This window comes from Phalaenopsis equestris, unplaced genomic scaffold (genome assembly GCF_001263595.1).
Source record: "Phalaenopsis equestris unplaced genomic scaffold, ASM126359v1 Scaffold000224, whole genome shotgun sequence".
In the NCBI taxonomy this organism is placed as follows: domain Eukaryota; kingdom Viridiplantae; phylum Streptophyta; class Magnoliopsida; order Asparagales; family Orchidaceae; genus Phalaenopsis; species Phalaenopsis equestris.
The window spans coordinates 2,290,302-2,302,371 of record NW_018164666.1 but is presented as its reverse complement, the minus strand read 5'-3'; the positions used below and the strand labels follow the sequence as shown (position 1 = coordinate 2,302,371).

At 33.2% G+C, this 12,070-nt stretch overlaps 1 protein-coding gene across 2 annotated transcripts; it reads left to right on the top strand.

The window, feature by feature from the left end:
- Positions 1 to 3,226: 3,226 nt before the first annotated feature.
- On the top strand, positions 3,227 to 9,794 carry LOC110023309 (purple acid phosphatase 2). 2 transcript variants are annotated; one of them, XR_002293885.1, is made up of 9 exons: positions 3,227 to 3,620; positions 4,669 to 4,869; positions 5,017 to 5,128; positions 5,605 to 5,834; positions 6,092 to 6,230; positions 6,471 to 6,691; positions 7,075 to 7,196; positions 7,319 to 7,563; positions 9,719 to 9,794. XR_002293885.1 is itself a non-coding variant. In XM_020722635.1 (8 exons), exons 1-8 carry the CDS (start codon positions 3,429 to 3,431, stop codon positions 7,506 to 7,508), a joined length of 1,407 nt encoding a protein of 468 aa, XP_020578294.1. In that variant the 5' UTR covers positions 3,228 to 3,428; the 3' UTR covers positions 7,509 to 7,825. The 2 variants fall into 2 exon arrangements, 1 of the variants encoding a protein (XP_020578294.1); XM_020722635.1 differs by lacking the exon at positions 9,719 to 9,794 and having other exon boundaries at positions 3,228 to 3,620; positions 7,319 to 7,825.
- Positions 9,795 to 12,070: the final 2,276 nt, after the last annotated feature.

The window sequence follows — 12,070 nt, the reverse complement described above, 5'->3', positions numbered from 1 at the left end:
CTCTCCGACGTACGTAAATTTTTCTCAGAAAGACGGGCTTATCTAACTTTCTTAAATTTAAGTATAAATCTATTTTTTAGTGGCGATTGTCAACCTTCTCAAATTTTTTTGTACGATATATTTTTAAAAATCTATTTTTATATTAAAATTTATGTTAAAAAATGTGTAACGGCAATGCGATTATTCGAGATGATAAAAAAAAGGAAAAAAAAAATACATATTGAAAATTTATGTACTTTTTTTAAAAAATATTACAATAAACATATAGTTTATTTTATTATTATTATTTTTTTTTTGTTTATTACAATGCACGGCTCGGATTAAATCTCGAATAATATAATTCGGTATGAGAGTGAGATGATGGGATGGATGACTGACACGTGGCAGATTATTTCAAAAAAAATATAATTTTCTTAAAATTCTTTTGGTCCAAAAAAAAATGGTGAAAGCCATGGTTCCTTTACCACACAATCTTTATGTATTTGCATATTTTAAACCTAATTTTTTTTTATTTATACATATAAAACTTTAAATTTTAAAATAATAAATACTATATTATGTCCGCAAATGACGATGATCAAGCGAGGATATGTAATTCTTGATCGATAAATACTATATGATGATAATCAAATAATTGTGATCAACTAATATTTGTTTGGACGAATAATTATAAGTAAGTTCCTCGCTATTTTGTATTTTATACGATTGGTTCATGAAAGTTATTTCATTTAAAAAATTATTATACCTATTTGTATATTTTAAAAATTTCTTATGTCATTTAAAATTATATGCTATAAGTTTTTATGTCATCTATTTTTGTACAAATATTTCTTAAAACATATTCTATTTGGAAATAGGGAGATTTATGTCTTCCCCATATAATTTCAATGTATTTATACATCTTATAATAAAAAAATAAAATTCATTTAGATAATACTTAAGAGATAATTACCTAACACAATTACATACATACTACCTAATCTCATATATTTACATATCTAATACATAAAGTTTTCTTTTTTGATTTAAACCACCCAAAATTTGTAATAAATATCACTATTCTAACTTTCAAAACGTAGAATATATATTTGCATACATATGTAAACTGACATATACTTAAAAGATGAAGTATACACATTAAATACTTAAATACTTATGAATTTGAGTCGTATGTATGCAAATCTTCCTAAAAAATTACATTTTATCATAGACAAAATTGATCTAGTTCTTAGGTGGTGTTTGATAGCATTATTTAGGGCCTGTTTGGCGGAGCGGCCTTCCTACGGAGCGGTAGCTCAGTTTTTTTGAGTCGTTTGGAGCGGCGTTGCAACAGCGGCGTCCCGCGATTTCGATGGAACGCCGACCACGAATGGTAACCCGCTTCCCAGCTTCGTCACCCGACTTTTTATCCCGTTACCCTACCTGAGAAACATTTCGCCCTGTGAAAACAATGCTCGCGATCTCTCACCTCTCCCTTTTCTCCTCAACTCCGACCGGTTCCGTCCGAAACAAATCCCTCGCACGACACATTAACTCTCTCCTCTCCTCTTCTCCGAAGGCCGCCCTCCACGTCTCACGTCGGCCATTTTCTCGTCCTTGAAGCTGTGGTAAGTAGCTTTTTTTTTTATGCTCTTGATCTGTAAGCCCCTTATCGGATTTTGCCCTAATATTCTCAAAAAAAATCTTGCGGTTTACTTCTCTGTTTTTCGAGCACCCAACATCCCTACCATTTTTCGATGAGTTAAGGGTGTTTTGTTGGATTAACAGTAAAGCAGACAAATGTGTATTTCACTTCTTTTTGGTGTTGGATAAGTTAATATGTAAGAATCGGATGGCATGTATGTAATGCTCCCTAAATCCAAAAGATTTGCAAGCCCGAGTTGATAGAATTTTGTTTTTCTGTTTCTTGAAAATGATCTTCTTTAATGTTAAAAAAAGAATATAATCTTATGTTCTTTATGCTATTTTTATTAAGATAAAGGTGTCCTTGAATGATACAGGTTCATTAATTAATAGGCTTAGAGATAAAGCATATTACTTAACTGCATTGGATTTTCTTATATTCTTGCACTTTGATTATGCTAGTGAGCATTGGTTCACTTTGGTACATTTGCGATGGAAGATATGAGTATATGACAATAATAATTGCATTGGTGACAATACTACTGAAGTTTCAACAATATAGTTGTCACAGTTCTTTTAAACAGTTTTAACAAACAGGGACAATATGATCATTTCTACAAAAATAGCTGCCCCACAGCTGTTTTCACACAGCTGCACCAAACAGACAGTTAGTTGCCCCGCAGCTGCTTCCTCGCAACAGCTTCTTGGGGCAGCGCAGTTACAGCTGAAAAGCTGGAAAGCTGCAGCTGCGCCAAACAGAGCAGGGGATTTATGAAATTTTAAATTTAATGTCCAAATTTTAGTTCCATCCAACTCTAAATTTATTCTTGTAGCCAAACGCCCCCTTAACTAAAGGAAAAATATTACATCAGAACTCTGAACGTAGAGCTACGTTCGGATTGTAATAGTTAGAAATATTTCGTCATGTTACAAAAATATTTCATCTGTGTTATTTGTAAAAAAATAAAGTGTTATTTGAGTATTATACAGTGTTATTCGATTCGGCATATTCCCCGTGTTATTTCAATTTCCACTATATTATTGAAATAACACAACCCCAAGTAACGCGGGGGAATATTCCAATAACACTTCAGCCCCAAATCAAGTAACGCGGGAGAATATTCCAATAACACCTCAAAATAATCAAATAACACTTCATTTTTTACAAATAACGCATATGAGATATTTCTGTAACACAATGGGATATTCCTAACTATTACAATGCGAACATAGCTCTACGTTCGGAGCCCTGATGTAATATTTTTCCCTTAACTAAAACATGTTTGGCTGCAATCTGAATTTACGTTAAATATGATTTATCAAATCTGATAAATTTGAATGTCAGTGCGACGAAATGAACTTCCAAGCAACAGCGTGAAGAAATTCTTAAATCTACCTCATGATTGATTTTCTAAATCAGAAATGAGATAAAATGCCGGAAGAAAAGACAAAATGAGAAAATTTTTTATTTATGGATAATTGAATTTTAAATTTTTTTTTTTTTAGCTGGATTTATGCTAAATCTATGACTAAATATGTAAGTTGACTGAACCCTAAATTTTGAATTACGTGGCGCTAATCTTCTTTCCTAACTTCTCTATTATGGGCCACGGATTCCTATGCGGAATTGTCTCATTCATTGGAAAATCAGTAGCCCAGTCAACAAAAAAATTGGTATCCTCATCTTCCCCGCCATACTTATAGCGATGTGCGGCACCTTTTACTGAATATTCTCCTCCCCTTCCATATTTAAACACTCTTCTGGAACCCAAACCCTCGTTGGACTTGTGGCTGCCGCGCGCCAAATGAAGCGTTATCGGAGTACTTCGCCGGTGGTGGTGGCGGCGGCGCCATTGTTGGTGGCGTTCGCTGCACTCGTCGGACTCTGTGATGGAGGAAAGACGAGCGCTTTCGTCCGGAAGGATGAGAAAGCTGTGGATATGCCGCTTGATAGTGATGTCTTTCGTGTTCCTCCGGGATATAATGCTCCGCAGCAGGTTTTCCAGCTTTTCTTCTTTTTCTTTCTACCAGGTTTCGAAAAAGATTGTTTTTTTTTTGGCTGTTTTATCCATGTAGAATTTTATTTTGGAGATTTTGGGTTGTTTTGCCCTTTTCATTTTTTTTTATGGTCGATCATGTCGTGCTTGCTATGTTTTTGATTTGTTCGTTTTGTTTATGCTTAATTTACTGCTATTTTGAGAATGGATTTAGTCTCACTCAATCTCTCTAGCCATTTTTCCCTCACTCTGTCTCTCTCTCTCACTCACCCACAACATAGTTTTTTATTTTGGAGCATTTGGGGGTTTTGCCACTTGTTTTGTTGTATCATGAGCGGCGTGGGCTCTATTTGTTTGCTTTTGGTTTCTTATAACTTTTCTCACTTGTTGGCTGTTTGAAGAATTTTATTGATGTTTATGAACAAATGACCAAATAAATTATAAATTCCTATACATAATTCCTTATCACCATTTGCTTTGACATTGAGAACATGTTTTTTATTTCTTTTGAAGAATACGGATTGCAATATAAACTGAATGGTAATAATGAATTTCTTGTAATTCTGTCCCTAATGTCCAATTTTTTCTGGAAAAAACTATAGTAAATTTCTCAATTGAGCTACTAGTTTGTCTTAGCTATGAGCATTGGAGCTTTTTTCATTATTATTAATATTATTTTTTGTGTTGAGACATCAAATTTCATTGATTTCTTTTTGTGGCTATCTTCCTTGCTCTCTATGATTGATATGAATATCTTTTGGGCGCGCCTTGCATGCATGAATGTTATATTATTTATTAGGAAGATTTACATATATATCGCTCAATTCTTATGTTTTTACATATCTAATGCCTAAACTTTAATTTTTCCTTGTATTCCACCTTACATATGCATGAAAAAAGTGTATTTTACTAATTAAAAGTCAAAATAGTAGTATTTTTATGTGATATGAAAGATTTGGGCGGTATAAATATAAAAAACAAAGTTTATGAGTAATTCTGTCTCATTTTCTTTGTCCATTAAGTTATGAAGCTTGGTTGATTTTTGAAGGTCCATATTACTCAAGGTGGTCATGATGGGTCGGCGATAATAGTATCATGGGTGACTACTGATGAGCCTGGTTCAAGCCTTGTTCTTTACGGGACATCCGAAAACCACTTGGCTTTTTCAGCTGAGGGCAGTGTGCGGAGATACAGATACTACAACTACACATCAGGATACATTCATCATTGCACTATCAGAAATTTAAAGGTTTTGTGATTACAATTTACAAAACCTTACTCAACATTTGCCAAATTGATTAATTAGATCAATTTTGGCACATCATTCTTTCTTGTGCTTTGCTTTGATGTTTGTAATTCCAATATCTGATTTTTATATATTTGCTGTTTACTTCAGTATGATACAAAGTATTACTATGCAGTTGGGGTAGGACAGACACTAAGGAGGTTTTGGTTCACAACACCTCCAAAAGTAGGCCCTGATGTTCCTTACACATTTGGCCTTATAGGTGACATTTTATTTTCCTTGCCTTATTTATTCCTTAACATTTCCACTATTGTTACATATCTCTAATTCCCCTTCAACTTATCATCACCATCATCATTAACGATAACATTATCATTAATGTTATCTTAACCTATTGAGTTTGACTTTATCAATCCTCTTCTTTATTCATTCTTTTTGAGTGCTCCAAGAATTGTTAAATCTATTATTTGTTAATTATTTTCAACAATTTATATTCACGTTACCTTATGTTGATCCTTTTTTTTCTCTTATTTATACTTAGAATCTTATTCTATTTTCTTGCTTACATGGCGTGATTTCTACCTTGTGTTATACATGATAAAATCATGCAAGTCTATTTCAACTAGCTCGTATTTGATAAATGTTGCTTCAGTCATCGCTCTAATATAGTCACTCATCTATATTTCCTTCCTAGTTTTTCCAGACATGCATTTTAACATTTTAATTTATTATTTGCAGGTGACCTTGGACAGAGTTTTGATTCAAATCTTACCCTTGCTCATTATGAGTCAAACCCATTGAAGGGTCAGACTGTGTTGTATGTGGGTGATCTCTCTTATGCTGATAACTACTTGTATCATGACAATGTTAGATGGGACACTTGGGGAAGATTTACTGAGAGAAGTACTGCATATCAGCCTTGGATTTGGACTGCAGGGAATCATGAGATCGACTTTGAACCGGACATTGTGAGTGTTTTTGGTCATTCTTTCATGCTATTGTGTTCTTTTGTTAAAATAAGTGCTTACCATGCTTTATTTATTTGCACAAGTTTTCTTTCAAAAAGCTTTGCTGTCACTTTGTTTGTGCATGGATTGATTATATATTTAGTCCCTCTGTTGAAATTGCCATCACCACGTCTATAGTTATTTGCCTAGTAAAAGTTTTGGTCATCATGTTTAATGTTTCTAAAGATAGTGATGGAGATATCTGTAATCTCTTGCAGGGCGAAAGTGTGCCTTTCAAGCCCTACAAAAATCGTTATCACGTTCCATACAAAGCTTCGGGCAGCACAACTCCATTCTGGTACTCCATCAAGCGAGCCTCCGCATACATTATCGTCTTAGCTTCATATTCAGCGTATGGTATATGACCCCTCTTGTTCCATTATATTTTTGGTGTAACGATGAGCTTCATGAATAAATTTAGTTTTTTTTCCCTCTATTTATACAGTTGATGTTTTTGAATTTATTTTGGTTTTTGAAGGAATTGTGGTTCATAGATTTGTCTGGAACAATGAGTTCTAGTTGATGCTCAATGTTTAGAATTTGTCAAGCACCTTATTTCTTCATATAAATATTAAATATTTATCATTATTTGTATAGGGAAATACACTCCTCAGTACAAGTGGCTCGAGGCCGAGCTACCGAAAGTAAATAGAACTGAGACCCCTTGGTTAATCGTTCTCATGCATTCTCCATGGTACAATAGTTATAATTACCACTACATGGAGGGAGAAACAATGCGAGTTATCTACGAGCCATGGTTTGTAGAGTATAAAGTTGATGTAGTATTTGCCGGCCATGTTCATGCATATGAACGCACCGTAAGTGCCAATTTTTGTTTTTTTTCTCAGTCTATTTATTTATTCTGGAAGTTTTAAATTAAACTTGTTATATTACATTTTGAGAAAAGCTTAAAAATGCTCTCCTGAAAAAAATTTTTTTTGGGTCATTGTAGTCCAAGAATCTATAGAAGTGTTAAATTAGCCCCTAGATTCTTTTAATAGGTGCTGAAATAGTACCGAAGTAGTCCCTTTTGAAACTATTTTAGCCCATATTAAAAGGATCCGGAGATTAATTTGACGCTTTTATAGACTTTGAGACTAAAATTACTGCATGTAATTAATCAGGAGACTTTTAGAAATTTACTCATAACATTTTCGTTTCCCTTAAATATGTTAAGCTAACATTCTTACTCTATTCTCAGGAAAGAATTTCAAACATTGCCTATAATATTGTGAATGGACAATGCAATCCTGTTCCTGACCAATCGGCTCCGGTTTACATCACTATTGGTGATGGAGGAAATCAAGAAGGACTTGCAAAAAAGTATGTTTATTTAATTTATTTATTTTGAGAGCCATTTACTATTTTCTTAACCATGAAACTGTAAAAGATTTCAGGATTTAAAGCCAGTTCTTTTGGTTGGTTTTTAACTTTTCTCATTGTAGTATGACAGAACCTCAACCGACGGCATTCAGGGAGGCTAGTTTTGGCCATGCCATATTCGATGTGAAGAATAAAACACACGCATATTATTCGTGGTATCGTAACGAAGATGGCTATGCGGTCGAGGCTGATACAATGTGGTTCTACAACAGATTTTGGCACCCGTTGGAGGAATCATCAGCATCTGTATAACTAAGAACCTCGGATGCAGGTTTCTTTCTTTGGCGGTTGCTGCTCGAAGTTCTTAGTGAGTTGCCCTTATTGTTTGTCAGCGAAGTTCATGTTAGCTTCGTTAAAGTTTATGATTTGAGATATTTATATCAAGCTTAAATTCTAAATAGTGGCTCTATTCTTTTTCGAAACGGTTCAAGTCCTTATTTGTCATGCATGGCTGTAAAAATTGAATAAAAATGATAAAATGTGAGGAATGGTTGTCTTTGAAAATATGAAATGAAATTATGTACTCTTTTTATTATGGAGTAATGTGTTGCAATAAATAATTGTGGAATTCTTAAGTCTGCCTGTATGAATAAATTGCTTTATGAATGTAACAACAATAAAATTATCAATAAACCTCACATTTAATAATGTAAACAAACAAGTATTATCTTACCTTTTTTTATTGTACTTTATTCAGGCAGATTAAAATTAACTGCAAAACATTTCTACTAATTGCAAGTAAGCCTTTCAGATAATCTTCTTTCATTGTTGGATTTAGCTCTGTGCACTTGGCCGAATCTAAACCCGGTTCCAGACTCTGCTGTAAAACCACATCGAATCTGCCTCGATCCAATAAGCATCTTTATTTTTTTGCCAGCTAAAGTGGGCATGTGTTCTATTTTTTATGTCAAAAATGCCATGACCAAAGCTTGCTTCTCTGTATGCTGAATAATTAGGTTGTGGCTGTGTCTTGCTGCAAGTCAAAAGTAATTTTTTCATTATTTATCAGTAAGGTCTGCTATTGAAACTTTCGTAGTTGTAGCTTAGTGACTTATGGGGCTGGAGTTAAATGGAGATTTATAATATGTATTTGTTTGATTTGAAATGTTGTAGTAAAAAATGTGCATTTGTATATATATATATATATTAAAAAAAGAGATGGACCGCAAGATATACTTGCAATCCACCCCAGCTTAAGATATGTGCATTTATTCGAGGTGAGTCTCGAACTCGGGACCCCAGGGGACTTACACATTCTGCCAACCAATGAGCCAACAGGTGCTCTATATATATATATATTTAATTATTTGGCCATATCCTTGTAATCATATTTTCATAAATAGGGGTATTCTTAATCTATGTTGAATGAATGAAATTTTTTGTAGCCATTTAGTACTTTTTTCTATCCAAGTCGTTTAGGTAGAACACTCCAAGTTATGTGTAGTTAACTTCTCCCTCCAGCAAAAGCATTAAAAATAATCTTTCAAACAAGAGCTATATATGATGAAATATAAATTAAATTCTCATTTGAATGCTAAAATAAGTTAAGAAAATTACTAATTGTGAAATTGAGCATTTAATGATGCAAAAAAGAAATTGTATTGGTTCAATTCAAGGGGTTAAGATAAAAAATATCATAATTACTTTAGTTAGAATGATAACAATAGATTTGAAAATATATTTGTTTTTTCTTAAAATATATAAGCCATAAAATACATTTGTATTTATTTCTTCATATTTTTTCGTTGCAAATTTCTTTTACTCATCTGTAATCACTCCTGCGATCCCTTTGTAACTTCTATTTTTCTTTAATAAGAAAGCACCGAAATTTTTGCAAAAAGCATAAAATATGCAAGTCATTTCGAAATTTCAAATGTGTGACTTTTTTTTCAATAGAAATATTTGATTTATTCATGCATGCATGTATAATATTGCTATAATATGTGAAGTTGCTAACTAAATTTTGCAGTATGAGAAAATATGCTGAACAAATTATAAAAAGAAAGAAGCTTTCATAGATCAGACCTGGCGGTAAGGCCTTCTATGTTGCCACCATCACCAATGGTGATATAAACCGGAGCAGAGGGGTTTGGAACTGGCGTGCAATTGCTATTCACAATATTGTATGCAATATTTGATGTTCTTTCCTGCAGTATGGAAAATAGTCATCATTATTTTCTGAACCATTTATTCATTTCATTTGAATTGTCACTAATCATAGTCATAGTAGCAATCATGCTTAACATCCCCTTGAAACCAATTCATGTCTGCATAAATGTATTCATTATTTATTTTGAATGTCAAAAGGAAATTAAGATTCTTTAATGATAGTTTGCCAAATTGTTGTAGGATAAATAAGTTGATAGTTTGCCATGTAATGATATTCGTAGCTGTTGTACCAGGAAAAGCACAATCTACCATGATGTTTCGTTTCTATTTACTTTTTGTTACTCCGCTTGCAGCCAATCATCCTGCGCATAGACAGAAGTGCAAATCATCATCATCAACAACAGCAATATTTTTCTATTTATTTGGGGCTAGTTTTTTTTATTGTTTAATCTTCATTTTATTTTTGAAGTTTTATTCAAGACGTTAATCTGTCTCGTGTACTTATTTTTGCAATTTTTATAATTTTTTTTGTTTTTTTTTACTTTTCTTATTAATCCTTCAACATTGGTAATATCTATATGTTTTATTGGTGTTTTTTTTTTTTTGCTTATTAATCTTCATTTTCAAACCATGTTATTTTTCATTGTCATTTGTAAGTTTCACTCCCATAATTCCTATTATGTAATCATTTCTTTATTTATCATTTCATAATTTTACAATGTGTTCATTATGTCTTCTTGCTGTTTTGTCACTTTACTATGGGAAGCTGACTTTTATTGACTTCTTTATTGCCAAATGGCTGTATTTGTAACACATAGCTGGTCCAATTACAATTTTTGTTAAGTTTACCTTTGATTCTTCATGATACTCTCTTATCATCCTAAGGCATCTATTCATTTTAATTATCTTATCTTCACTCTAGCTAATATCCTCGTTAAACTCCCATCATTTTGTATGATGACCATAATACTTAAATTTATAACTTTTAGATATTACCACAGGGAAGTGTTTAAATGAATATATATATATATATATATATATATATATATAACCTTCCCCAAGAGGACTGTCCTCCCCTCTTTGGTGCTCTTCTCATGTCGTGTAAAGAATTTTTGTTTGCATCATAGGTTTGTCCTAGATCCCTTGTGCATTGTCATCATGTGATGGATATACATTCAAGATATAGAGGAATCATATATTGCAAACAAAATTTTGTGTAAATATGAAAGTTTACGTGCGGTGATTGTTCACCTGAAAAATGCATGGAAATGATTAGTGATAGGCTAATCGAGCTAGCTCGTTAGCCAAGCCTAGACAAGCTCGAGCTCGAGTTTTTGGCTCGATAAGCTCGGCTCGTGGGCTCCTTAACGATCCGAGCTCGAGCTGGCTCGCAAGCTAGTTCGGCTCTTTTGCACTTCTAGGGCTATATACAAGGCCTCATCTTGCCGGAATAAATTTTTTTACATTTCATCCCGATAAAATTCAAATAATTAAAACCTGTGAATAATTTAGATATATTGAGTCTGTTGTTTGAAGCGATGGTGATATGGATGGAGATGTTAGTAGTAGAATTCAAGTTGGTTGTTTGAGTTGGGGGAATGTTTCGGGCATTTTGTGTGTAGAAAAGTACCACTTAGATTGAAAGGAAAATTTTGTAAGATGGTGGTGAGACCCGCAATGCTCTATGGCGTTGAATGTTGGCCTTTAAAAGAGAAGCATAATACTAAGTTAAGTGTTGCCGAGATGAGAATGATTAGGTGGATGAGTGGTTTTACACTTAAGAGACAAAATGCGAAATGAATATATTCGTGATAGTGTTGGTGTAGCTCCTGTGACGGACAAAATTAGAGAAAGTCATCTTAGATGGTTTGGCCACATTAAACGTCGACCATCTGATGATCTGAGTAGGAGAGATGAAAATAGGATTCATGTGGCCGACCCCACGTAGTGGGATTAGGGCTTTATTGTTGTTGTTGTGTCGTATCCTCATAAAGTTCATACTCCTTTGAAAAAAATTTGGGAGATTTACATACCTACCACCCAATTCTTATGTATTGATATACCACTCACTTAAACTTCAATTTTTATCCACAAATCACCAAACTTGTACGTAAAAATTAAAGTTTGGATGATTAATATGTTAGTGCTTAAGAATTGGGCGGTAAGTAAGTAAACACCCCAAGTTTATTACATTCAATTATTTTTAGACACAGTGTCTACAAGAGCGGATTTTATTGGATAATGTTAGTAATTTTGCAGAGTATATTAATTAAATCATATTTTCATGAAGGTTTTGCAAAATCGCTTCACCGTTTGAAAAAGAAAAAGCATAAATGATTATGCTTTTTTGAGTGAGTGTAGAGTTAAGCAGAAACATTAGCCATGCTTCTGGCTTTAATTAAATCTTAATTGAAACGGTAATAGTCCCATGTCGTTAAATCTTTGAAAATTGAACTTTTATTTATTAATTAGTATTATATCGAACCTTTGCCGAACTCAGTGGCTTGAGTTTATAACCTAAGCAGGGGCTTAGAGGTTGCTGGGATGGTTGATCTAAGTTGAGTTCATGTTGCAAAGCCAAACGATCCACACGAGTGTTTAGCAAAGTTGCCTAAAATCTTTAGATATTTACTGTGCTGAGCCTTGAGCTTCTTCAATTTGAACGGCAATCTTTTTTTTTTTTTAAATTTAATTTGTTAAATTTA